The sequence below is a fragment of the Bos indicus genome, chromosome 19, assembly GCF_029378745.1.
Source record: "Bos indicus isolate NIAB-ARS_2022 breed Sahiwal x Tharparkar chromosome 19, NIAB-ARS_B.indTharparkar_mat_pri_1.0, whole genome shotgun sequence".
NCBI lineage: Eukaryota > Metazoa > Chordata > Mammalia > Artiodactyla > Bovidae > Bos > Bos indicus.
Genome location: NC_091778.1, coordinates 27,854,298 through 27,882,003, shown reverse-complemented (window position 1 = coordinate 27,882,003; position 27,706 = coordinate 27,854,298). Strand labels below are relative to the sequence as shown.

Sequence of the window (27,706 nt, the reverse complement as noted above, 5' to 3'; positions counted from 1 at the left end):
CAAAAATTATAAAAATAAGTTTTAGTAGTTAAAAAATATGGAATTTATACAAGACATAAACAGCAATTTTATATCATGGTATAGAAAAAATCCAAAAGAACAGAAAAAAAGTCTAAGGGAGGTCAATAGCTGGTTAGTTGTGAATTAAACACTGACCAATAAGTACAGTGTCTACCAAAAATTGTTCTAGTATATTAATTCATGCTGAATAAATCACAATCTGCCCTCACAAGGTTCCATTCTCTGCCCTGGTTCGTCTGCTGCAGGTATATAATGAAGCTGCAAGATCTGGAAAAGATACAGAAATTAACAGATGAGCTCTGAGATCAAGGGAAGCTGGGCAGGGTATCAGGGGGGGCAAGAGGTGACAGCTTAAACTGGGGAATCAGAGTCTAGAACATTAGCTATAGACCAGGTACACAGCAGGTGCTCAACAGTAAAGATCTGTGAATTGAATGAATGGCTCCCACCTTCCTCCACAGCTTCATCTCCCACTAGTCTGCTCTAGCTGCCATCTTGATGTTGCTCCAAGCACTGCCTGACTTCGAGGGCTGGTCCCCAGGCCTATGATGGCGTCCCTCCCTCCCCACTCTGTAGTCGGGCTAACTCTTCACTCATCGCCTGTGGTCAGTGGTGCAGGTATCATCTGTATTTGTCTCTGGGTCTGCCTGGGAGCTGCTGCTGGCAGAATCCCTGCCAGGGAGGCTCTGGGTCCCTGGAGGAGGGGTTCAGAAGCCCAGTTTACCTGGGGGATGCTGTAGGAGCTGATTCTTCCTCCGCTTGCACACCACGTAGAGTAGGACTCCAGCGAGGATGAAAACGATGGCCAAGAGGGACAGCACAGGGACCGTGGCTGATGTCCCAGCCTGAGGACCCCTGTTTTCTTTCAGCTGCTTCTGGTTCTCCTTAGCCTCAGGCTCTGCCCCCAGACTGTGGCCTGAAGTGTAAGTGGTAGTTTCATGGGTGGGGATGAGCTTGCTGTCCAAGGACAGTGCTCCTTCCAGAGGGGTGGGTTGCTGGGTACGCTGCAAGGTGGATGGCAGATACGTCTGGGAAGTGGTGGCTGTGTCTGACGGTGCCGCTTCTGTGGGCTCGGGAAGCTGGGTTCTGTGAAGAGGTGCATCCACCACCCTAGGTTGAGCATGTCCACATTCTGAAGAAGCAAGAAGTGAGGGATCAGGGCTACGAGGTGACAAGGTGAAGAACTAGACAGAGGGCAGGGTAGCGGGTCAAGGAGAACACCAAGGGAACAGCTGAAGCCCAGAAAAGGAGGGTAGAGGGAGAATATGGGGAGATGGAAGTGAGCAACTACAACATGGAACCCCTGAGGCAATCATGTCCTGAGAAGTCAGGACACCCGGGTTGGAACCCAGACTCTGCTACAAAATAGCTGTGACCTTGCCCCTTGTCACCTAACCTCTCTGGGGTTCATTTCTTTTAGCTGTAACTTAGGGATAATTTTAGTAACAAAGACCAGAGTAGCGAGGAAGAGTAAAAGAAATCAGTTAAGTGCTGGTACCTGGAAGAACACTTGGTGTCTTAATGGTTGTGTATTTATTTTAGGAGTAAAATACAACCAGCATATCAAATTTGTGACTTCACAGGTGTTCCTGCTTAGGACAAGTTGCCATTAAGTTTTTCAAAAGTGGCTGTATACACTTATTTACTCATTTCATTGTTTTAAAATTTTACCTCAAAGGAACAATAAAATACAGAACTCTCCTTAATAATATACATGGTGAAATGTCTGGGAATAAAGTATAGTCGAGCCTGCAACTTACTTGGAAGTATACCAAAAAGATATTAGGCAGATCAATGAGGGATAGAGGGATGCATAGACAGATGGGTGGGCAATAAAGCAAATATAGTTAAAATGCCTTAAACTCGATATTGTAAAATATAAAATATATTTGCTTTATTATGGACATATGTAAAATACATCAAATATAGAAATCAAACATTATAGAATTAGGTGGTAGTTATATGGATGTTCACTGGACAAATCTTTCAACTTTTGTACATGTCTTCAAATTTCCATAATAAAATCGTTCTTGTTGTTGTTTAGTCATCAAGTAATGTCTGACTCTTTTGCAGCTCCATGGACTTTAGCCCCTAAGGCTCCTCTGTCCATGGGATTTCCCAGTCAAGAGTGCCCTCTCCTTCTGCAGGGGGTCTTTCCAACCCAAGGATAGAACCCACTATCTCCTCCGCTGGCAGGTAGATTCTCTACCCCTGAGCCACCGGGGAAGCCTCCACCACAAAATACCGGAACATAAAAATAGTGCCTTGATTTCAAGAACAACATTAAGTAAATGCACAGTGATAGGATGTATCGGCAAAAAGCATGAAGTGATGGTGAAGGGTTTATGGTAAAGAGGAACTTAAGTCAAAGTATACTGAAGAAGAAAGAGCTGAGGCAAAGAAGGGTGTAAGGTGGACGCACAGGTGCCCTGGGGACAGGGCCTGGAGAGGAGGGGGAAGCTCTCACCTCCACTGTCAAAGCAGTGCATCAGCTCCTGAACCCAGCCGTCAGTGCTGCCTCCACATACATTTTTGTGGGGTAGCTGGAACCTGAGGAACGACCTGGTCTCAGATGTGTCCCCACTCTCTGCCCCACCCCTGCCATTCTCAGCTCTTTCCTGGTTCCAAAGAAGTGAGGTCACTCCCGAGCTTCAGCAGTTTCTGCTGGGACTGGGAAATTCCAGGTAGGTGGGACAGGGGAAAAGGGAAACTGAAGGTGCAACGAATTAGGGCGAATGTGACCGAGAGGAGTGGGGCAGGGGCGAGACGTCCTCCCAGAAGGAGATCGAGTTTGACCAGAGGATCCTGAAGGGCGGGGGAGAGGGGGGGCCCCCGCGGATCCTGAAGGGCGGGGGGGCGGGGAGGGCGGGCCCCCCCACCTCCCCGCGCAGCCCTCCCGGGGTGGGTGGTGACATTACCTGACGTAGGAAAAACAGCGCTGATATGCTTTCAGGTATTTTCGGAGATGTCTCATGAAATTCTCGTTTGGGGGGGAATGGGAAGAGACTGTACGATCGCAGGGACAACTCCCAACCTTGCTGCCTTCGTTGGCATTGCCTGAGCGGGATGGAAGTGGTTCGCACAGGCCCCGGTTCAAGGGGCTCATGCAGCTGCTACTAAGACTTCAACCCACAGCCTCACTACAGTGTCTCCCCTAGACCCCAGGATCTGAGCCCCGATCCCGGCTCGACCCACGCTTCACTCTCCCCAAATATGTCCATAATCACACCTGGACCCAGGTGTTCCCCAGCCCATCCCCAAGCCCAGGCAGCTGGCCCTCCCCCTGCCCCCGGCTGCCTTGGGGACCCTGGCTCCCCACTTACTCAACTCAACCCAGCGGCGCTAGTGCCTCCCGCCCATTTCCTTCCCCGGATTCGGGGCTCCGGGCCTCCGACAAACCTGAAGTAGTGGCATAAGCTATAAACAGTAGGACCAAGAGTAACCGGGATGTCCGGCCCAGCATCATCTCAGCCCGCCGTGTTCTGTCTGACTCCCCGACGTTCTCCGGAGCCTGATGACCAGCCGGTTTCTCAATGGCTTTCGCTTCCTTCTCCCGCTTCGCCTATGATTCCGAGGGACACGGCGGTCGTCGGCGCCGGGGCCCCGCCGGCCAAGGCAGGTCGCGAGGGGGCGGCGCGTCCCTCCAGGCGTCCTCACCGTCTCAAATCGACAGTCCCATCGCAACCGCGTGATCGCAGGCCTGGGGGAGGCGGGGAAACTCCGGGAGGTGGAGTTCCTCCGCCAGCACCCCCGCACCCAGCCCAGAGCCCCGTCTAGTCGGTAGCCAGGAATGATTGAAGAAGGAGAGAGAAAGCGAAAGGAAGCCCAAGGTGCACGGCTAGGCGCGGCTGGATGGCAGCACTGCCCCCTGGGCCGATTCGTCTGGCCCAGAGATGCCAGCACCGTCCGCCTGCCCTCCGCAGCTCAGTCCGTGACCTGCGTTTTAGAGAGGCATTCACGTTTTGACCCGGCTCCAGTCACGTGGGCGGAGTGACTGTCAGCACCAGTCCAAGCGCTTCGCGGCGCAGACACTGACCCGGGTGCCTCCGCGCGGCGCAAGACTTTGGGGCGTGGCCACCCGAGCAGCCGGCCGTGGGCTCGGGCAGCCTGACGTCACACCGCACCCCGAGGTATTTACCTTCGAAAAGTGGTGGCGGCTGCAGGTACTGGAGTAGTGGAGCGGCCGGGGCGGGGGCTAGGTGTACTGGGGTTCACCGCCAACCCTAACCCGGTCCAAGGCGAAGGAATGCCCTGCCTCTGATGCCCTCTTCCCACACCCCACAAACGAGTCCAAAACTCTTTCCCATAGGATTAACCCTCTCCCACTTCGATCCTCGATTTAATTCAATCCCTACCTTTGAGGGTTTGAGCCTCAGATTTGGAGCCCCAAATACTATCTCCCGCCTGACTACTCACTTTTAACCCTAATTACCCACTTTCAAGTCTGGCCCCCATTCTCATCCTGAACTCGCATCCTCAGCCCTGAAAACTCCTTTCTGGCTCCCAACATCCATCCATAGATTCCACCCTAAGGGACCCCTCCAACCCACACCATCCCCGGTGCCTCTCCCTCACCATACATCCCTTCTGCTCAGTCTGGCCCAGGCCCTGTGCCCCTGAAGACATGGAGTTTGTGTCTGGATACCGGGATGAATTCCTTGATTTTGCTGCCCTCCTCTTTGGCTGGTTCCGCAAGTTCGTGGCAGAGCGCGGGGCTGTAGGGACCAGCCTTGAGGGTCGCTGGCGGCAGCTGGAGGCTCAGATCAGAAGGTTGCCCCAGGACCCAGCCCTTTGGGTGCTCCACGTCTTGCCCAACCGTAGTGTGGGCATCAGCCTGGGGCAAGGGGCAGAGCCAGGCCCTGGACCAGGCCTGGGGGCTGCCCGGCTGCTGGGAGATGAGCCCCCACTCCACCTGAGAGACCTAAGTCCCTACGTCAGCTTTGTCAGCCTGGAGGAAGGGGAAGAAGGAGAGGAGGAGGAGGAGGAGGAGGAAGAAGAAGAGAATGGAGAGGAGGAGGGTGCCGGCACCAAAAAGGTAGAAACGGAGGAGGATGGGGAGCCGGCCCCTGGCAGCAGGGAGCCCCCCCGGGAAGCCACCCCTCCAGGGGAGCCAGAGGAGGCCAAGCAGGAGGCTGGAGGTGGCGAGGATGGCAAAGAAGACAGGGCAGAAGATGGGCCGGGGCCCGAGAGGAGGACGGGGCGGAGAGGTGGTAAGAACCCAGTACGCCGCTGGCCCCCTCAGAGCTCAGTTAGGAGTCACACATGGGTGGGCCTCAGGCCAAGCTGGCCTGAAAAGGTGTTTTCATTGATCCACATTTTTTTTTAAGTTTCACCAACATTTAAACAGTAAAGGAAAAAACAATTCCAGAAGTCTAGAGTTAACACCTCAAGAAAAATGTGAAGTTCCCACAGCACACCCCCACATTTATGCCTGGCGGCAAATGCTCGTTCTGTGGAGCCACTGTCCCCTTCCAAAGAGGCCTGCCCTCTCTACCTAGTTCCCTCTCCTAGCCCCAGGAGTATCTGATTTGGTACCCTGCCCCTGACAATCTTCCCCCTCCACCCCCGACTTTTCCTGTCTTCCGCAGATGCTGCTCCCTTGCACCTTTCCTGCCTCTTACTGGTGACGGATGAACATGGCATCATCCTGGGCATTGACCTGCTGATGGAAGGAGCACAGGGGAGCACCGGCAGGGGCTCAGGGGCTGAGAACCTGGCTCCTCGAGCCTATGCTCTCCTCTGCCACAGCATGGTCTGTCCCATGGGCTCCGGAGACCCCCGAAAGCCCCGACAGCTTACTGTGGGAGATGCCCAGCTGCATTGGTACAGAAAGCTGGTAGAGGGTGGGGAAGCCTGGGGGCCTGGGCTTCTGAGCCCCACCCCCAACCTGATGCTGTCTCCACCCTCATTCAGGGAGCTGGAGAATCTGGTCCCAAGGCTGGGAGTGAAGTTAGCCAAGACCCCGATGCGGACGTGGGGTCCCCGGCCAGGCTTCACCTTTGCCTCCCTTCGGGCTCGAACCTGCCATGTTTGTCATAGGCACAGCTTTGAAGTGAAACTGACACCCTGGTGAGCAACCTGCAAAGACAGAGTGAGGGGGAGGAAAAGTCGGGCAAACAGAGAGGAAGCAGGCTAGTGGGGGACACTGAGGACAGACAGAATGAGGAACAGAGAAACAAGAAGATGGAAAAATACCATGCCGTTATAGGCAAAGAGAGTACAAATAGACTGAGTGACATATGGGCAGCTGCAGGACAGATGGACAGCAGACAGGGGACCTACGTACACTAATTCTGGCTACCCCACCACCTCCTATAACCCCAGCCCCCAGTGCAGTGCTGTCTTGTACTGTGGAGAGGCTTGTCTCCGTGCAGACTGGAAGCGATGCCCAGATGACGTAAGCCACCGATTTTGGTGCCCAAGGCTTGCAGCCTTCATGGAGCGGGCTGGAGAACTGGCAACCCTGCCTTTTACCTACACCGCAGGTACCATAAGGAGGTCAGGATGGATGGGGGAAGTGGAACCAGGTCTTTGGAACAGGGTCCTGGGCTTGAAGGTTAAGTGCCTGTTATTTCAGAGTCTTGATCCCTGGAGTAACAGCTGAGCGCTGGGTATTTGGGGCTGGGAGCTAGACCCCTGGGGCTGAAGATAGCCTCTTTGGAGCTGAGGACTGAGTGCCCAGGTCCCTGAGAGAACTTAGAGGATTCAGGAGTAGAGATACAAATACTTGCTTCCCAGTTTCACAAGCTGGCAACCTGAAACAAATCACTTTACTTTTTAGAGTTTTTCCTCACCGGTTAAACAGGCAGATTAGCAAATGTTAAAACCCATGGAATTGTCATATGGCTTCTGTGGACTATGCTGTAGCCACTCAGGAATGTTAGTTCTCTGCCTGACTAGAAGCAGACTCAGACCCAGGGTCCCGGGGAGAGGCTGAGGTGAGCCCAAGTCCGGAATCCTGGCCACTGAGCCCTCAACCCCTCCCCTCATCCTTCTCCAGAGGTGACCAGTGAAACTTTTAACAAGGAGGCCTTCCTGGCCTCCCGCGGCCTCACTCGTGGCTACTGGACCCAGTTCAGCATGCTGATTCCAGGCCCTGGCGCCCCCAGGCACCCAAGAGGCAGCACACCCTCCCTCAGCCTTCTTCTCCATGGTGCGTGGGGCCTCTCTCCAGGCATGAGTCCCTCAGACTAGAGAGCAGCAGGGGAGATCAAAAAGTTGTCCAGATCCTAGATAACCCCTCCACATACACAGCAGACACCCCCACCCCCAGCACCAGGGCACTGCCTGCCACTCCCCAACCCTCGGAAAAGTCACCCCTGCCCACCCTCTCCAGAAGCCCCATCCCTAGGCAGTTTCCCAGCCCCCTGCTGCAGCTCCAGGTCCTCTCAGGGAACACAGCTCCTTTGGAAGAAGGAAGCAGCCAGGTGGTGATCTCCCTGACACCAGGCTCGTCGTCTTTTATCCTCACAGGAGATCCTTACCAGCCTCTCCAGGGGGATGGGCCAGCTCTGATGCCTCCAGTGCCCCCAGATTCACCCAGGGGCCTCTTTGGTGAGCCAGAGGGGCCCTGAGGGAGCTAGGGGTGGGGATGTGATCTGCAGGGCCAGAGGTCTTGGGGGACTGAGAAAGGAGGCTGTTAGACTGGAGGGGGCCTGAGGTCAGGTCCCCAGTAGCCCACTCTCCCCAGGCTCGTGGCAGGATTACTACACGTGGCGGGGCCTCAGCTTGGACTCCCCCATGGCCGTGCTCCTCACCTACCCACTGACTGTGTACTACGTCATCACCCACCTGGTGCCCCAGTCCTGTAAGGAGGGCTGAGGCAGGGGGGAGGACTGCATGGAGCAGAGGGGCCAGGGGGCTGGTAGGGGACAGGAGGGAGGGGAGGAGGAGACCATATTCTTAAGTGGCTAGCTTATCACCCAGTCCCTGAGCTCAACATCCAGAACAAACAGTCACTGAAAATCCACGTGGTGGAGGCCGGGAAGGAGTTTGACCTTGTCATGGTGTTTTGGGTAAGTCCCTCCAGGCCTGAAGGGTGGGCGTCTGGGTGTGGAGGTGAACACAGGGTGGGACCCAGATTCGTCCTCTCTGCCCTTCAGGAACTCTTGGTCTTGCTCCCCCATGTGGCCCTGGAGCTGCAGTTTGTGGGTGACGGCCTGCCCCCCGAAAGTGACCAACAGCACTTTACCCTGCAGAGGGTGAGGGTTGAATACCCCCTCCCCCTGTCCCCCACCCCAGTCTCCAGACCTGGTCCCTCTGTTATCATCCTGGTTGGGCAGTGCCCTTTGATCCCTGCCTCCCCTCCCCTGTCTTACCTGACACGTCTTCCAGCACCATCACTTTGACTGGCCTCTCTCCCACTTCTGACTCCCCAGGATGGCCCTGAAGTATCTGTCCGCCCTGGTTCTGGTGTATCAGCACGGCTCAGCTCTGGGACTAAGGAGAAGGGGGGCCGCAGAGACCTGCAGATCAAGGTGTCTGCAAGGCCCTACCACCTGCTCCAGGGGCCCAAGCCTGACTTGGTCATCGGTAAGAGCCGGGGGTGGGAGGGTGGAGAAGGTGGGAGGAGGCCATGGAAGCTAGCTTCTCCCTGCTGTCCTTCCCTCCGCAGGATTTAACTCTGGCTTTGGACTAAAGGACACTTGGCTGAGCTCGCTGCCCCGGTTACAGGTGGGGGATGGGGCAAAAGAGACCTTCTCTCACCTGCCGCCCGGTCCCTCATTTTCTAAAAGTGTTTTCTTCCCCATCGTCTACTCCACAGACATAGGGTGCACCCATGGGTCCTCCTGGCCCCTGTGTCTGCCTCGTGCCTCTCCCCATCCCAGTCCTCTGGGTCCCCAGGAGGTATATGGGGGTGGGAGCTTTTCTGTGAGTGTCTGAGACCCCGCTCCCACCCCAGTCCCTCCGAGTGCCGGCCTTCTTCACCGAGAGCAGCGAGTATGGCTGTGTGATGGACGACCAGACCATGGCGGTGGCCACAGGAGGGGGGACCAGCCCTCCACAGCCCAACCCTTTCCGCTCCCCCTTTCGCCTCAGAGCGGCAGACAATTGCATGCCCTGGTAAGGCCTTCGTACTCTCTGGCTGCTCATCCTGAAAAGCCCACCTCAACCCTCGTCTCTATGGTCCTGGGACCCTCCTGGCCCAGCCCTACCCTCTGCTTCCTCCGCCCGCACTCCTCACGACCCCCACTGGAGGGTCTCGACAACGCCCACACACCCCTCTATAGAACCAGCTCACAAAATCTCTCCAATCCCTGGTCCTCTACCCACCAAAACATAGCCCTGATTACACCCTGGCTGGCCCACGGAGCCCTAAGCCTAGCCCCACCCCACCCCCCGGGAACGTAGAATTTATAACCCCCGCCCCTTGGAATAGCCCAGCCTCTTGGCCCCGCCCCTGATGGAGCCACGCCCCCTCAGGTACTGCAACGCTTTCATCTTCCACTTGGTCTACAAGCCCTCGCAGGGAAGCGGGGCCCGCCCGGCGCCCGGGCCGGTGACTCCGACCCCAACTCCTACAGCCCCTCCCGCTCCCGCCCGTAGGCGCCGAGGAGAAAAGAAACCTGGGCGGGGGTCCCGCCGGCGCAGGTGAGGGCCGAGAGAGAGCAGTCCACCCTCTCCCCCTACACGCTTCAGAAAGGAACACGAAACAGGGGAGGCCGAGGGTGAGGCCGGTTGGCGGAACACGAAAAGCTAAATAAAATAACTTGTTTGAAACCACCGAGTCAAACGTTCATCGTTGGGTCCTTAAATGGAGAGAGAAGAAAAAGGATTTAAGGACGACATTTTCCTCCAGCTTTCTTCAGTTCCTCGACCGCTATCCTCTCTCTCTTTGCTTGGGATTCTAACCTTCCTGGGTAATCCCGTGCGTGCGTGCTAAATCGCTTCAGTCGTGTCCGACTCTTGGCGACCCTAGATTGTAGCCCTCTAGGCTCCTCTGTCCATGGGATTCTCCAGGCAAAGATACTGGAGTGGGTTGCCATTTCCTCCTGCAGGGGATCTTCCCGACCCCAAACTTCTTCTAATAATAAGTGTTGATAAAACACTTTCCGGCCCCAGGAACATTCGGGGACCGGATCCAAGTCAAGATAAGACCAAGAAACAGAAAGTGACTTCTCTGGGGGAGGAGGGGTGGGGGGAGGGAGTGGGTGCGGGGGCAGGGGAGGCATACAGCATCCTGGGGGCTGCACAGCCTTGGTTTAGAGTCAGTGAAAGCCCCAGGCCACCCACCTGTCCCGCTTAGAAACCTCATGGCCATCCTTGACTCCACCTTCTCTCATCTTTCGTGTCCCGTAAGAACCAACTCCAGCTGAATGAGACTGCTGGTCACTCAGCCTCCAGCTGTTTATGTCCAGTCCCACTGCAAACGCCCCCCTGTATCTCCTATTCCTTCCAAAACAGACATTCAAAACATTATTCTCTGCTTAAATCCCTTCAGTGACTTTCTTCTGATTTTAAAATCCCCATAAGCATAAGCTGGGCCTAAAGATGCTTGTCACAAAGTATAAAAAAGGAAAAAATAGTGGAGAAACCCGGCAGACACCACCTGAATCAACTGACTAATATTTATGAGAAATAAGAAGTCATGCTGACATCATGCTCCCTGACCTGATGCAATGACAAGGCCACACTCCCATCCCCTCTGTAGTATTTTCCCCCAAATCCATAATTTTAGACTAATCACAAGAACACATCAGAAAAAAATCCTGGGACAGTCTACAAAACACGTGACCACTATCTTCAAAAGTATAAGCCACAAAAAGCAAAGAAAGACTGACAGATTGGAAGAGACTAAGGAGACATGACAATTAAATAGGATATAGTATACTGGATAGGATCTTGAATGGAAAAAAAGAAGAAGGGGAAAATGAGAAATTTGAATAGCCTGCTATTAGCTAGTGGAATTGTATCAATGTTAACTTCTTAGTTTTGGTAAATATATCATGGTCATAGAAGAAGTCACATTAAAGGAAGATGGATGAGGAGTATTTGGGAACACTCTAGTGTCTTTGCCAAAAGCACTGCAGATGGTGACTGCAGCCATGAAATTAAAAGATGCTTGTTCCTTGGAAGAAAACCTATGACCAGCCTAGACAGAATATTAAAAAGTAGAGACACTACTTTACCAACAAAGGTCCATCTAGTCAAAGCTATGGTTTTTCCTGTGGTCATGTATGAATATGATAGTTGGACTATAAAGAAAGCTGAGCACTGAAGAATTGATGCTTTTGAACTGCAGTGTTGGAGAAGACTCTTGAGAGTCCCTTAGACTGCAAGGAAATCCAACCAGTCAATCCTAAAGGAAATCAGTCCTGAATATTCATTGGAAGGACTGATGGTGAAGCTGAAACTCCAATAGTTTGACCACCTGATGCAAAAAACCTACTCATTGGAAAAGACCCTAACACTGGGAAAGATTGAAGGCAAGAGGAGAAGGGGATGACAGAGGATGAGATGATTGGATGGCATCACTAACACAATGGACGTGAGTTTGAGTAGGCTCAAAGTAGGGAGTTGGTGATGGACAGGGAAGCCTGGCGTGCTGCAGTCCATGGGGTCGCCAAGAGTCGGATACGACTGAGCGACTGAACTACTGTCTTTGCAATCTATCTATAAATCTAAAAGTATTTAAAAATAAAATGTTTAGAAGATCAGACTCTTTAGTATGGCTTATAAAGTACCTCTCTTTCCATTATCCTCTTTTTTTTCTAAATATTTTATTATCTAAGTTTCCAAATCCACAAAAACCCTGGAAGACTCGGCAGAATGAATCTCTATGTACCCATCACCCAGCTTGGACAATCATCAGCATTTTTCAGTTTTATTATTATTCCTTGTGATGACGTGATAATATAAGAAATATATATTTGGTCTGCATCCTCCATTCTTGGCAGGAGAGCTTCTATGACCTGAGTGATAGAGCTGAGAGGAGCCTCTTTTGTTATTCGCAATAAGCCCCTTACAACCATACCTGAGTTTATTCTAATAAGGTGACTCTGGATGAGTATTTAGCTTCAGGATGGAGGTTAGATACCAGAGCAACCAACTATGTGAGTTGTATCCTTTATAGTAAATCAGTAATAATTAGTAATATTACTAATTCTGAGTTCTGTGAGCAAAAGTTACGAATGGAAATAGAATTTAGAGTTGGGAGTCAACCCCAGGAAGTTGTTTCACTAGAGGCATGTGTGTGTGTTAGTCACATAGTCTGTCCAACTCTTTGCGACCCCATGAACTGGGGTTGCCAGGCTCTTCTGTCCATGGAATTCTCCAGGCAAGAACATTATAGTGGGTTGCCATTTCCTTCTCCAGGGGATCTTCCTGATCCAGGGATCGAAGCCGGGTCTCCTGCATTGCAGGTGGATTCTTTACCATTTGAGCCACCATGGAAGAGCATAAGGAAGTACAAACCAATAAGAAAAAAAAATGTGAAGAATGCATCCCTTGGTGATTATTTGTAATAGCTATAATGAAACTTAAAAAAGAGTTCTGGTTTGGACTTTGATGCTAAACTAAGTTCAGATTTGGGTCAGCCTGAATTTTGGCCGCTAGCCTCAAAGCTATCCACTAAGTAAAAAATTAGGCTGGGACAACAGAAAGTACCTCTAAGTCTCCTGGTCACCAAGAAGGTAGTTAGCATGCATGCTCATGCATGCTGACTCTTTGCAACCCCATGGACTGTAGCCTGCCAGGTTCCTCTGGCCATGGGGTTTTCCAGGCAAGAATATTGGAGTGGGTTGCCACTTCCTCCTTCAGGGGATCTTCCCAACTCAGGGATCAAACCCACATCTCCTGCATTGGCAAGCAGATTCTTTGCCACTGAGCCACCTAGGAAGTTAGCATGGGTGGGGAGGGCAAAAACCAAGAAACTCCTGAAATCAGGAATATATTTGTGAAGGAGTTAGCTGCTTCATTTTTCAGACTGGTATCATCAGCTTCCTCAAGGACCTTTACTAAAATGGATTGTGAGAGTGACTAATTTAGGGGCAACATCATTGGTAGTAAATGCAGCAGTGCAGAAGAGTATGTTTGGGTCGATACAGGACCTACAAGTCCCTGTTAAACAATCACAGATGGCTCTACGCCATCCAGACACACAGGAATTATTATTATTATTATTATTATTATTATTCCTGAGAAATAATCCTGAAGCTATCCAGGGAACCATTGAGTCACCTCATTAGCATAAACTTGGGTATAGTTGAAAGGGGCCTGTAATGAATAACAGAAGACATTCCTCTCTATCACTCAGGAAAATTTCAAGGGTTTCATACAATTTTGAGCCAGAAATGTGGGACAAAGGCCAAAAAGTATTTCTTTCGTTTTGGCTGTGATGGGTCTTTGTTGAGAAATTCAGGCTCAGTAGTTAACCCAAGCGGGTTGAGTTGCCCAGAGGCTTGTGGGATCATAGTTCCTCCACCAGGGATAGAATTTGGGTCCCCTGCATTGAAAGGTGGATCCTTAACCACTGGACCACCAAGGAAATCCCCCAAATATATATTGTTTATATCAAAATATCACATACCCCCAGCTTTTTCCCAGAGTGCTGTAAAACACACCCACAGATATGTTGTCTCACATGCATCTACAACAAATAAGACTTTTTAAAAAAAGTGTAACCACCATGCCATTATCATACCCAATAAAATTAACAATTATTCTTTAGTGTCTTATCATAGTACCCAGTTCATATTCACATTTCTTCAATTGTCTCCAACATGCCTTTTACAGTTGGTTTGTTACAATCAAGAAATAAATAAGGGTGGCTCAGCAGTAAAGAATCTGCCTGCCAATGCAGGAGGCATGGATTCGATCTCTGGTCCAGGAAGACCCCACATACCATGGAGCAACAGATTTGTTGCTCCTCACACCACAACTATTGAGCCTGTGCTCTAGAACCCGGGAACCTCAACTATGTAGCCCATATACTGCAACTACTGAAGCCCATGCTCTAGTGTCCTCTAGCCACAGCAAGAGAAGCCACCACAATGAGAAGCCCGAGCTCTGCAATGAAGACCCACCACATCCATAAATAAATAAATAAAAATTTTAAAACAAAGAAATAAAGAAGATCCACAGGTGGCTTTTGGTTGTTATGTCTCGTAAGTTTGGGTGTTTTGTTTTGTTTCCTATAACAAGCCTCCTTCCCTTTTTTTATGTTCATGCTGAGTCAATGAGTAACTAAAGCATTTGTCATATAGAATGTTCCTCATTCTGGATCAGGCTGATTACTTCTTCTGGGAGGTTTTATTTTATTTTCTTTAATCTGTGCATCTGTATTCTTTAGTTCCCAAAAACTGGCAGTTAGATCTAGAGAAAAATATTCTTTTAATGTGGTCTCTGCCAACTTTCAAAGGCAATTTCATCCCACTTCCTGTCTCCATCTCTACCCTGGAGCCAGAAGCTCTAAATGAAGTCATTTCTCAGTGTGGAACTTTCCCATTTTCTTGCACAACAAATTCCTTTACAGCTTAAAGGTCACTGCCTTAGAAGGGTAGCCTTCCTTGACCCCAGAGGAGGGTAGAACCCCCTCCATAGGACCTTGTGTGTCTCCTAATGCCATAAAAGGGCAGCCTAGGTCCCTGATGGATTGAGGGGAAATAGAACTTTTCGTCACTCCCTTGGCCAGAAAAATAATCTCTCGCTAAGTTCCTGTGCTTTCCTACATAGAAATACCAAAGCATATTGTTATCTCCAAGCGGTAGCATTACTAAGGGTTTGTTTATTCTTTTGTTTTGCTGTCCTGCTCATTTTTCTTGCATAAACACACAGTACTTTTGTAATAAAAATGTTTAGATTACAAACTGTCTACTTTGATAATTACTAAATACTGATTGAATGCACACACGGTTTTGTGTTAGAGATGCAAAGGGGAAAAAACACAAAAGATTGGTCCTTGCTTCCATGAAATGTACAAGGATCTCTTACCCCCATCACTCTACTCTTGTATTTTCTTTGAGCATGTGTCACAGTTATTTTATCATGTCATTCATTTATGTTTATTACCCCTCCTCCTCCAATACACACTAAAAACTAAATGCCATGAAAAGGGAAACCTTGCCAGTCTGATTGTAACTATGCCCTTGCACAGTGCCTGAGACGTAATAGCCACTTAGCATTTACTAAAGGTATTTTTTTCCTTGGCTGGGCTGGGGCACAGATCTTTTCAGTTGCAGGATGTGGAATCTAGTTCCCTAACCAGGGATAGAACCTGGGCTCCCTGCCTTGGAAGTATGGAGTCTTAGCCACTGGACCACTGGAAAGTTCTTCCAGAGGAATTTTTGAAAGCTATTCCTGCTATACTGGAGGGAAAATTGACTATGAAAGAATAAGACTTGAGACAGATGAGCTAGGAGTTTTTGGTAATAATATAGGCAAGAGCTGGCGGCGCCTTGATGGTGGAGACAGACAGGTAAATCCTGGGGCTAATGAGGAGGTAGAAATAACAGGTGGTGAGCAATCATACTGGAACAAGGTGGGGGGCAGAGAAAGAGCTGTAGGGTCCCAGTCAGGGCAACTAGATGGAAGGAGGTGCCATGTGCAGGCCGCAGGGACACAGGAAGAGGAAGGGTGGAGCTAGAGAGGTTGGAAGGAGAGGGAGACAAAGGTAATGAATTCATGTTAAGTTTGAAATGCTTGTGGAACCTCACGGTAGAAATTCTGGTAGGCAGTTAACATGTGAGATAAGGAACTCACACAAAGAGGAGAGAGGATGAGGGCCTGAGAGAGAAGAAGTGGCCTTAAAAACAGAACCTTGGGGACTTTTCAGGTGGTCCAGGAGTTAAGACTCCATGTTCCCAAGGCAGGCGGGCCCGGGTTCAATCCCTGGTCAGGCAATAAATTCCCACATGCCACAACTAAGACCTGATGCAGCTAAATAAATTAAATATTAAGTAAGTAATACATAAGGGTTTTCCCAGGTTGCACAGTGATAAAGAATCCACCTGCCAGTGCAGAAGACACAAGAGATGCAAGAGATGTAGGTTCGATCCCTGGATCAGGAAGATTCCCTGAAGAAGGGAATGAAAATCCACTTCAGCATTCTTGCCTAGAGAATCCCATGGACAGAGGAACCTGGCGGGCTACAGTCCATGGGGTCGCCAAGAGTAGGACACGACTTAGCACACACATACATACATATATATATAGGTGGGTGGTAAGTGTTTTATATATATATATAACATATATTAACATATATATGTTATATATTTATTTATGGGCTTCCCTGGTAGCTCAGCTGGTAAAGAATCTGCCTGCAATTCAGGAGACCCTGGTTCGATTCCTGGGTCTGGAGGTTTCCCTGGAAAAAGGATAGGCTACCCACTCCAGTATTCTTGGGCTTCCCTGGTGTCTCAGATGGTAAAGAATCTGTTTGCAATGCAGGAGACCTGGGTTTGATCCCTGGGTTGGGAAGATCCCCTGGAGAAGGGCATGGCAACCCACTCCAGTATTCTTGCCTGGGGAATCCCCATGGACAGAGAAGCCTGGTGAGCTACAGTCCATGGGGTCACAAAGAGTTGGACATGACTGAGCGACTAAGTACAATATATATATACATATACATGTATATATAATAGAATCAATAGAATGCAATATATATTCTATATATAATATAGAATACTATTTATAATATATATATATATATATAATAGAATCCTGGTGGAGGGAAGGATGGTCAGAGGAAGAAGAGCCTGCCCTGAGAGAAAGAAGTGCTAAGGGCAAAGGAAAACCAGGAGGGTTCAGAAACAAAGAAATGGTACTCAGCTGTGCCAGACAGCTGAGACCAGGTCAGGTCAAGGTGAAGAAATGTCCCCTGTACTTCACAGCAAAGACATGAGAGTATTCAACAGACCAGTGGTGGCAGCCTTGAGAAGGTAGCTAGTGACATGGAGGTGAACTGGAAGCAACAATTGGGCAACTTAGAAGATACAGAAAACACGGAGAAGAAAATTCAAATGACCCTCAACCTCAACACCCAGAGATGACCATCGTCGCCATTTTGGTGTGTCCACAGTCCCTTTCATCAGAATGTGTATTATTTGGCTGTGCTGGGTCTTCACTGCCGCATGTACGATCTTTTAGTTGTGGTATACAGGATCTAGCTCCCTGACCAGGGATTGAACGAGGACCCCTGCCTTGGGAGCGCAGAGTCTTAGCCACTGGGCCAGAACACACACATTTTCACAAACTTCAATCATATTGTACCTCACGTTAACCAGCTTGCTTTTTTAAGAAACCAATACGTTATGAATAAGTTCTCAAGGAAGTTTATTCAAGGAATAAACATCCTTGTTGTTGTTCAACCTCTAGGTCATGTCCAACTGTGTGACCCCACGGACTGCTGCATGCCAAGCTTCCTTGTCCTTCACTATCTCCCAGACTCTGCCCAAACTCATGTCCATTGAGTTGGTGATGCCATCCAACCATCTCATCTCATCCTCTGTTGCCCCCTTCTCCTCCTGCCCTCAATCTTTTCCAGCATCAGGGTCTTTTCCAATGAGTCAGCTCTTTGCATCAAGTGGCTAAAGCATTGGAGTTTCAGCTTTAGCATCAGTCCTTCCAATGAATATTTAGGGTTGATTTCCTTTAGGATTGACTGGTTGGATCTCCTTGCAGTCCAAGGGACTCTCAAGAGTCTTCTCCAGCACCACAATTTGAAAGCATCAGTTCTTTGACCCTCAGCCTTCTTCATAGTCCAACTCTCACTTCTGTACATGACATGTCATTAGACAGTCTATTTTCATAGATGGATGTGTTAGGGGAAGCACACGGACTGAAACTGCCCACCCTGGCCAGGCACCATAGTAACCATTTGCATGAGTTGTTTTATGACAGGAGATCCTGATAAGGAATACGGAACTAATAAGCCACCACCAACCGGAAGAGTTAGGGAAAGGTGGAAAGGAGACACTGGGTGTCCATCCACTTCGCAGAATCCCTCTCGCTAGCATCTATCTTGGCTGAGCGATGTGCGCGCCACCAGGAAAGATGCTGAATTAGAATGATTGGCCAAAGACCACCCGGAAACTAATCCCATCACCATAAAACCTGAGACTGTGAGCCACATGGCAGAGCATTCTCCTGTGTTCCCTTACCCTACTGCTCTCCACCCGGGTGCCCTTTCCCAATAAAATCTCTTGCTTTGTCAGCACATGTGTCTCCTCGGACAAGTCATTTCCAAGTATTAGACAAGAGCCCAGTTTCGGGCTCTGGAAGGGGTCCCCTCCTGCCCCAGATGTACATTAGTTTACTTTATGAATGTGACACAGTCTAGTGGGACACTTAGGCAGTTCTCAATTTTTTTCTCTTTTAGGAGGATGTAGGAAGTGTCCCAGTGGGGAATCAAACTGAACACAAGACTGTCTCAGCCTCCCTGGAGGGCGTGGAAGTTGATATGCTTGAGACACTTCACATAGAGCTTCTGGCCAATGAAGGAGGAAGTCAGTTTGCAGGGCTTGGGGTAGACACACAGGATGAAGAAGACAACATCGTCTGTGTAGGGTGCGAGTCCCAAGCTAGCTTCGTGGACTCAGATCTGAGGCACAGAAGACAGGAACTACAGCAGAAGCCAAAGAGCTGCTGTAAAGCCACAAAGAGGACAGCACAGAGTCTAAAGCCCAGAATCTACGTCACACACTTTCCCTGGCAACATGCCAGAAGTCCACACTTAAGACACTCACGGACTTATCCCCACACAACTCTGTTTGTCCCCTCTTGGGTTCAGTCTCTTACCTCCTCCCTTTCCTGCCCCAGATTCTCTCAATGGACCCTCTGGGATTTAAGGTCAACAAGAACCTCCAAAGTGTCCACCTCTTCTCTTGTTTTTCTCTTTGCAATCTCTTTTTTTTTAAATCTAATGTACAGATCTTTAATGAGTATTGGTACAGAGATTACTAAGATTAATGCCAAGTTTTTCACTGGAAATAATATAGTTGTTACTCTTATTGTTTTCCACAAAGAGAACTGTTGTTTAATAGAAGCTGCAATACCAATACAAACAATACAATACAATAATGTATTGTATTGTACAATAAAATATTGTATTATACAACAATACAATGTAATACAAAGATTTATTGTATGTCATGTAATAAAGGTTGATATCAAATTTAAGTTTAAAATGCTCATATTCATATGGTAAAATGCTTATAATTCAAAAGGTAAAAATCTCAAAGCTGAATGGAACCCTAATCCCTTTGCCTTCTTGCTCTCAGATGTTTGGTTATCCTCCGAAGCTCCCTTTGAAGAGGTATTTTTCCTCCCACATTCCACACATTCTGGGGTGAGACCGTTGTCTTCCTTATCTGTTTTTGCTTTCAAAAAATTTCTCCTCCCTTCAAAACCCCAGCCTCTCAGAAGCACCTGCCAGAAGCCTAGACCAGCCATCTCCCTGCCTTGTGGCAATCATCTTGCAACATCTACCAGTTTCATCAAAGGCTTATGCATTTGGCTTATATTTACTTCTCTATCATTAATCATGTCTTTGTTTGTGTAACTGAGACATCCTCTGAGATAATGCATCCAGCAGCCCAACATCTCAGTTCCTTGTCCTCTTCTCTGCCACCCGACCTCAGCCACATGCTGAGGTAACTGCACCTCTTCCAACCTTCGGACTCCCAGCACTCCACTCTATCCATCCTTCCAGTCCACTATCTGATATCCTCGGTTCAACAATCCTTCAACCTTTGGTTTCTCTAGTCCATTGTCCAGTCCACATTTTCACTGTCCACCACCCTCTTCACATCTTCACATCCCACTTAACCCAGCTTAAGTTCAGCTGTCCATAACTATAATGATTCCTTCGTGTACACTCTTCTTTAAATTCTTTTGTTATCTTATTTATTTACTTGGCTCCACCAGGTCTTAGTTGCAGCATTTGTTGTTCAGTTGCTAAGCCATGTCTCACTCTTCTCGACTCCATAGGCTGCAGCACACCAGGCTCCTCTGTCCTTCAGTATCTCCCAGAGTTTGCTCAAATTCATGCCCATTGAGTCGGCGATGCTATCTAACCATCTCATCCTCTGCTGCCCTCTTCTCCTTTTGCATTTGATTTTCCCTAGCATCAAGGTCTTTCTAGTTCTCTGATCAGGGATTGAACCCAGGCAGCCTGCACTGGGAGCTCGGAGTCTTAACCACTGGACCACCAAGGAAGACCCCTTTGTGTACACACTGTTAATTCTCTTGTCCTTCTCCCACCATCTTCTATACAAAACTGCAAGAAGGATCAAGTCAAATTCTACCAACAGTGAGACTTTCCCTGAGCTACTGAGTAAGGCTGAGGATAAAAGACTGTGTTGACAAATCTCACTTTGAATCTGCAATGATGAATCACAAGCAGGTTCTTAGCATGCCTGGCAATCCTATGGCTTCCCTGCTCAATACTGTACTTTTTTCTGCTCTCTGAAATTCCCCTTCTTGCCTCGAGTGACGATACTGCATCCTCCAACCTCCATTAGTGATATGAAAACTTGTTTTCCAGAGGAAAGAGAAACAATCAGAAAAGAACTTCCTCATTGTCCCACCAGTGCCTCTTATGATAGCAATTTCTTACAATTTCCTTTTTTCTATGTTGGTCCTCCATGTTAAATTCATTCGTGTTAAATGTCTGGTCATCCTTTCTTCTCCATTCACATCCCAAACCATTTCGATGAAAGTACTTTCATCTTGCTGAGATAAGGCCAAGCCCAATGGTCATTACTCAGCCTCTTAGCAGCATTTAACAGAGTTGTTAAATGCATTCGCTCTTCGAACCCCTGTGTTGGCCTCTGGGATAGCACACTGTCCTGGTTTTCCTCCCTCCTTACTGGAGGATCCTTTTGCTGGCTCCTCCTCCAGCCTGTTTTCCTATCTTTTCCTTTCTCTGATTACACTCCTTCTCCCATCCCTTCACCTATCTTTCCTGTGCTTCTTCGTGTTTATGAATGGCCCCTGCCACCCCATCACTAAGTCTTAGGGCTCATCAATGCCCACAGCGCTCAGTAGATTCCAACGGCTCTACATTCAAAATTTACCCCAGGGACTTTCCTGGTGGTCCAGTGGTTAAGACTCTGGGGTCCCAATGTCCCAAGTTCGATCCCTGGTCAGGGAATAGATCCCCCCACGCCGCAGCTAAAGATACTACATGCCACAACTAAGCCCTGGTGTAGCCGAATAAAACACAAAAACAAAACTCTACCCCAAATCTGATGTCTCGTCACCCTTCTCTGTCTTTACCACACAGTTCAGGCCACCACTATCCTTCACCTGCACCACTGCAATAACCTCCTCACCTGTCTCCCCTCTTCCAGTCTTACTCTCCTTCAATCCATTTTCCTCATAACAAAGGGTAGCACCCCTGCTCCAGGCTGCCCCATGGCTGCCCCACGACTCCGATGATGGCCTTCAAAGCCACCTCTTCAGCTTTTTCCTCACCCACCGAGCTCCATCCACTCTGCCATTCTTCACTGTGCCCATAGCAGGCTAAGCCTGTCTCCCCAGGGACATTGCACTAGCTGTTGCCTTCACTGGAACAGTCTTTCTCCCAAAGCCCGCATCCTTTCTGAAGGTCACTGCCTCCGAGAGACCTCCCCCGACCTCCCTAACGAAAATAGCTCTAAACACCTGTCAATTTACCTCCTTATCATGTTTTCTTTTTCTTCATAACAAATATTGCTCTCTAAAGTTGTATAAGTATTGTTGACTTGCTTACTGTCTGCCTCTCGTCACTAAATCCCCAGCATATTGAACAATGCCTGGTACACAGTAAGTGCTCCATAAACCTTTGTTCTATGAAAGAAAGAAAAGGTTGGGGGGAGGGGGGTGGGGAGGGAAAGAAGAGAGGGAAGAAAGAGTGCCGAGGTCCAGCCCCGGCTGATCCAGGGTATTCGAAGGAGAGACGGCTTCGGCGACTATTTATTTATTCATCAAAGATATAAAGAGTAATAAAATGAGGATAGCTCAGTAGGAAATTCAGTGGAGAAAAGAAGCTGAGTAGCTTGGTTTACATGGAAAATCAATATAACCAGTGACACCAGGTTAGCTCTGACCACGGAGGCCGCAGGCGCCCTCTCGAATAGCAGAAGGTGCCCCACCTTAGACACCTTCTCGAGTGGGTCTTAGAAGCCCAGGCAAATAAATGGTCGCAGAGGATATCCGTGCTCCAGATGGAGACTCAGCTGGAAGTTAAGGGGAAGAATGACATGGGGAGACCAAGCGTTGGTGAGCAAGGCCCGTAGCTTTATTTTCAACAGGGGCTTTTATACCCTAAGTTACACATAGAGGATTATAGGGGATGCAAAGTCAGCAGTCTTTGATCCTTATCAAAAACCAGGGTTTCTTTCCTGCAAATTTATCGTATACAAATGGTTTAGGTGATTTACATCATCTTCTGGCCAGAAGGCCTGTTAACATTTTATGACTCTGGACAAAGACTTATCAACCGTAAGACTTATTTTCTCTAAGTGTAATTATTTTAAGGTTTGGCACCATCTTCCGAAGATAAAATTGCACTCCTATAGGGCGGATGTGTAATGGGTTTACAACAAAGGAAAGAATTTATTACCTTAAGGGTCTAAAGTTACTAGTACCAAGGCCACTACTTATTTTTTCTACATACCAACTATATTAATTAATACACATTCAAGGATACAATTCAGGGGATGTGAAAACTTGGCAACAAGCATTGGCTCATCAATGAAATCTTTTACTAATTTTATTCTGACAGTTTCTAACTCTCTGAGAGGCTCTAAGCTATTTGAATATCTTAAGCTTCCCGTGCCTTTCGAGGCTGGGAGACTGTAAACAATCGTATGCATAGCTGTAGGAGTCCGGGTAAATTTGTCAGGCGAGTTAGAGAGCCATCTGAGGGGTTTGGATTTAAACACTCCTAATTGCCCAGGAACTTTTATTAATTGGAGCTGTAAGTTAACTCTTTGACAGAGAGAGCGAGATGGTGGTGGGGGACAGCCCCCAGTAAAGTCAGAGGTGAGAGCACAAAGCAATAAAGTAGGCAGACTCTGGTTTTTTGGGGGTAGATGCTCGAGATTATTCAGGGGGACTCCTGAGGCTTGATCCCGCCTTTGCGTATGCCGAGCCTCCTTCTTTATGACCTTTGTCACAAGTGGAATGCCTCACCGGCTCCCAGCAAAAGAGGGGAAGGATAGGCAGGGAAACAAAAAGCCTGAGAAAACAAGTTTTGGTTAAAGCCAGCTTAAATCACCAGCTCCTCCCTTCTGCATATTCCATCAATCATACTGATGGTAGCATAGCAATTATAAACAGAAGAATCTGCCAGGCCTGAGTACACGTTCCAGCTTAACTGGTGTCAGCTTTGGTTTTAAGCAAGTTACTTAATTTCTCTGAGCCACATACACCACTTTGGCAAATTTTTATGGGTGACTACATCACAACAGGGGCATTATGCCATATCTGTTGTGAGGATTATATATAAAATAACATATTAAAAGTCTCTGGCATTAGTTGTAAGTGCTAATTATAAGCACTCAGAAATCTGGAGTCATTTCCACCAGTTCTTCCATGTCTTCCAAGTTTTGCCATGATACATTCTCATTACCTATTTATAACCTTCAGTGTTTGCAATTTGGATTTGCTGCTTTGGGTTTTTATTATTATTATTATTTGGCCACACCATGCAGCATAAGATCTTAGTTCCCTGGCCAGGGATTGAACCTGTGCCCTGTCCAGTGGAACTGTGGAGCCTTAATCACTGGACCAGCAGGGAAGTCCCCGAACTATTTTGGGGCTTTTAGAAGGTTGGGTTTTCTTACTTAAACATTTGTAAATTTCTGGTTTGCTGCATTGTGGTCAGAAAAGGTGGCCAGTACAATTTCAGCTTTGAAGTTATCTGGTATTTCCTTCAGAGCCTAATATTTTATCAATATTTATAAATGTTTCATTAACGTCAAAAAAGGTGTGTTCTCCACTTATAAGATACAAAGTTCAATAAATATCATTTGAAGGCAAGCTCCAGGATGGAGACTTTATTGCTGCATTCCTGGTATCTAGCAAAGGGCATGGTGCACGTCATACACATTTGATAAATATTTGTTGAATGAGTGGCTAATTAATCAATCACCTTATTATCATTTAGATTCTCAATACCTTTGTACCCTTGGGTAATTTTTCTTACTTCATCTACTACAGACTGCTGAGTTATGCCACAGTTTCTCGCTACTATTATATAGTTCTTATAGCTACATATAGCTACATATATATATATATATATATATGTTTGGTTTCCCAGGTTATCTATTTTGACTTTATATATTTCAGTACAATATGATTTTGTGCCTAAAGCTTTATCATTGTTATATAATCAACGTAAATATACCCTATAACAGTATAAAATGAACACAACATTATCTATACTATATGCTTTAATTTTATTATGCACTTATTATTTTGAATAATCAAAACATAATAATAAAATTCAAAATACCCAATAGGACCCTTCCCTGGTGGTCCACCGGCTAAGACTCCACACTCGCTAGGTAGGGGGTCTGGGTTCGATCCCTGGTCAGGGAACTATATCCTGCATGCTGCAACTAAGACCCAGTGCAGCCAAATAAATAAATAATTGTTTTTAAAAAAATGCAATCATACATTTTCATAAAGGTGAAAAGCAATTTTCCTTTCCCTCTTGTCTTCCATATCTTGTTTCTCTCCTGTGAGGCAACTACTGTTAACAGAATTTTGTTGATTAGCTTAATTTGAAAACTTTAATTTTTTTCATAGAGAAGTTTAAAATATTTTCATGAATTGTTCTGATCCACATATTTGGTATAATCAGTCATCTTACTGTATGCTTTCTCTTTCTTATGCCTCTTGATACTTTATCTCCTGCTATATGGATTAAATTTTCTTTGTGTTTATCTTCTCTGGAACTTCTTAAAACATATTGCTGTTTAGTCGCTAGGTTATATTCAACTCTTTTGCGACCCCATGGACTGTAGCCTGCCAGGCTCCTTCTTTCCATGGGATTTTCCAGGCAAGAATACTGGAGTGGGTTGCCATTTCCTTCTCCAGGGGATCTTCCCAAACAAGGGATTGAACCCACATCTCCTGCATTGGTAGGCGGGTTCTTTACCACTGAGCCACTGGAAAGCCCAACTGGCACGTTACTCTCTCATAACTCCATTTGCTCAGTTGTCAACCAAACTTGCAAAAATCTTTTCACAAGCCAAGAGGGAGGGAAAGGGGCCTTGTGTTTAGGTATTTGTGATACACAGGGCGCCCTGCAGTCTTGCTACCATAGCGTGGTCCTTGGAACAGGAGCCTCAGCATCACCCAGCTGCTTTTAAGAAATGTAGACCCTCAATAAAAAAAATCTACAAACAATAAATCCTGGAGAGGTGAGGAGAAAAGGAAGCCCTCCTGCACTGTTGGTGGGAATGTAAATTAGTGAACAGTATGAGGAACGGAGAACAGTATGAGGTTCCTCAAAATACTAAAAATAGAACCACCATATGATCCAGCAATCCCACGCCTGAACATGTATCTGGAGAAAAATATGGTTCAAAAAATGCATGCACCCCAATGTTCACTGTAGCACTGTTAACAGCAGCCAGTACACGGAAGCAACCTAAACGTCCATCAACAGAGGAATGGGCAAAGAAGATGTGGTGCCTATATACAATGGACTATTACTCAGCCATAAAAAGGGATGAATTAATGCCATTTGCAGAGACATGGATAGACCTAGAGACTGTTACACAGAGGGAAGAAAATGAGAAAGAAAAAAACAAATATATACTATCTCTTATATGTGGAATCTGTAAAAATGGAATAGATTAAATCATTTGAAGAGCAGAACTAGAGACACAGATGTAGAGAACAAAGTTCTGGATACTAAGGTGGGGGGGCGTGGAGAACTGGGAGATTGGGATTGACATCTATACACTACTATGTATGAGACAGATAGCTAATGAGCACCTATTGTGCAGCACAGGGACCTCTACTCAATGCCCTTTGGTGACCTGTATAGAAAGGAAATCCAAAAACAGAGGGGATATATGTATACTTATAGCTGATTCATTTTGCTGTACAGCAGAAACTAATACAACATTGTAAAGCGACCATGCGCTATGCTAAGTTTCTTCAGTCATGTCAGATTCTTTGCAACCCCATGGACTGTAGCTTGCCAGGCTCCTCTGTCTATGGGATTCTCCAGGCAAAAATACTGGTGTGTGTTGCCAATTCCTTTTCCAGGGGCTCTTCCAGAACCAGGGGTCAAACCCTGGGTTTGGTCAAACCCAGGAGAGATCAAACCCTGGAGTTCTGTTAAGGCTCCTTCATTGGCCAGTGGGTTCTTTACCACTAGCGCCTACTCCAATAAAAATTAATTTAAAAAAATGTAGACTCTCAGGGCTCCCTCAGCCCTGATGAGTCAGAATCTGCATTTTAACAAGATCCCCTGGAGGTCTGTATAAAATTAAGCTGAGAGCCAGGGAGGAGCCCCTCTTGCCAAGGTCTCAGTGTGGTTCTGGCTCTGTAACCACAGGATCTAGAGTAGCCACCGGCCCAAGTTGCTCCCCATCACATCACATTGCTGATTTCCCTCATAAAATTCAGCAAAGTCTTGGGACTTCTCTGGTGGTCCAATGGATAAGAATATGCCTTGAAATGCAGAAGCAGGTTCAATCCCTGATCGGGGAACTGAGACCCACATGCTGCAGAGCAACTAAGCCCTCGAGCCACAACTAGAGTCTGTGCTGCAATGAAAGATCCCACAAAGAGGGCTTCCCTGGTGGCTCAGTAGTAAAGAATCTGTCTACCAATGCAGGAGATCAATCCCTGGTCCAGGAAGATCCCATATGCCTCAGAGCAACTAAGCCCAGACACCACAGCTATTGAGCCTGTGCCCAAGAGCCCAGCAAACACGACTACTGAGCCCATACACCACAACTACTGAAGCCTGTGCCCTAGAGCCGCTGCTCCCCAACAAGAGAAGCCACCGCCATGAGAAGCCTGGGTACCTCGACTAGAGAGTAGCCCCCGCTCACTACAACCAGAGAAAAGCCTGCACAGCAAGAAAGACCCAGCATGGCCAAAAATAAACAAATAAAATTCTTTTAAAAGAGATCCCACATGCCACAACTAAGACCAGACGCAGCCAAATAAATTAAGACTTTTTAAAAAAATTTGGAATAGTCTCTAACTTTTAGTTGACTGCCTGTCTCCCAGAGTATAACATAAGCTACAGGGAGGGACCTTGTCTGGCAAGTTTAGTGCTGGATCCACTGAGTCCAGAACTGGGCCTATACAGAGAATTTCTTGAGCCATCTCCAGAGGCAACACACACTATTATTTTATGTACTGCTAAGAAAGAATGCTGCCTGCTACGTGATAGAACAATGCTTTCCTAGCACTTGAAACGTTTGTTGTATGCTAATTAAAATTTCTTCTAAAAAAGTCATGTTGATGCATACATGAAAAGAAAACTGCAAGTAAATTGGTTAAAATATTTCCCAAAGTTCTTCAAAATCTGACTCTTGTGATTTGTTTCCTGACTGAGTCATAGATAACTGTTTTTACACACAAACCTGACTGCTGTGCCATCAAGGGTACTGGTGATGCAGCATTTCTCAGAAGAGCTCCCCTACTGTCACCAAGATTTTCTCCCAAAGTGCTGGTGCTTTCTTTTTTAAAATTTGTTATTTATTTTTGGCTGTGCTGGGTCTCTGTT

General features: G+C 47.5%; 2 protein-coding genes across 5 annotated transcripts; one reads left to right on the top strand and one right to left on the bottom strand.

The window, feature by feature from the left end:
• Positions 1 to 6: 6 nt before the first annotated feature.
• Positions 7 to 8,476, bottom strand: CXCL16 (C-X-C motif chemokine ligand 16). Its single transcript, XM_019981296.2, has 6 exons — positions 8,340 to 8,476; positions 3,421 to 3,721; positions 2,940 to 3,078; positions 2,489 to 2,571; positions 746 to 1,153; positions 7 to 288 (listed from the first exon to the last, which is right to left on the bottom strand). The coding sequence occupies exons 2-6, from the start codon at positions 3,485 to 3,487 to the stop codon at positions 227 to 229; spliced, it is 759 nt and encodes a 252-aa protein (XP_019836855.2). The 5' UTR covers positions 3,488 to 3,721; positions 8,340 to 8,476; the 3' UTR covers positions 7 to 226.
• Positions 4,198 to 9,741, top strand: ZMYND15 (zinc finger MYND-type containing 15). Of its 4 annotated transcripts, XM_070772947.1 has the most exons (13): positions 4,200 to 5,231; positions 5,610 to 5,844; positions 5,935 to 6,090; positions 6,346 to 6,506; positions 7,022 to 7,174; positions 7,495 to 7,575; positions 7,712 to 7,828; positions 7,948 to 8,036; positions 8,124 to 8,222; positions 8,400 to 8,553; positions 8,636 to 8,694; positions 8,924 to 9,084; positions 9,445 to 9,741. In XM_070772947.1, the coding sequence occupies exons 1-13, from the start codon at positions 4,646 to 4,648 to the stop codon at positions 9,614 to 9,616; spliced, it is 2,223 nt and encodes a 740-aa protein (XP_070629048.1). In that variant the 5' UTR covers positions 4,200 to 4,645; the 3' UTR covers positions 9,617 to 9,741. The 4 variants fall into 4 exon arrangements, with proteins under 4 accessions (XP_070629051.1, XP_070629050.1, XP_070629049.1 ...); XM_070772949.1 differs by lacking the exon at positions 7,022 to 7,174 and having other exon boundaries at positions 4,199 to 5,231; XM_070772948.1 differs by lacking the exon at positions 7,712 to 7,828 and having other exon boundaries at positions 4,199 to 5,231.
• The last annotated feature ends 17,965 nt before the right edge of the window (positions 9,742 to 27,706 follow it).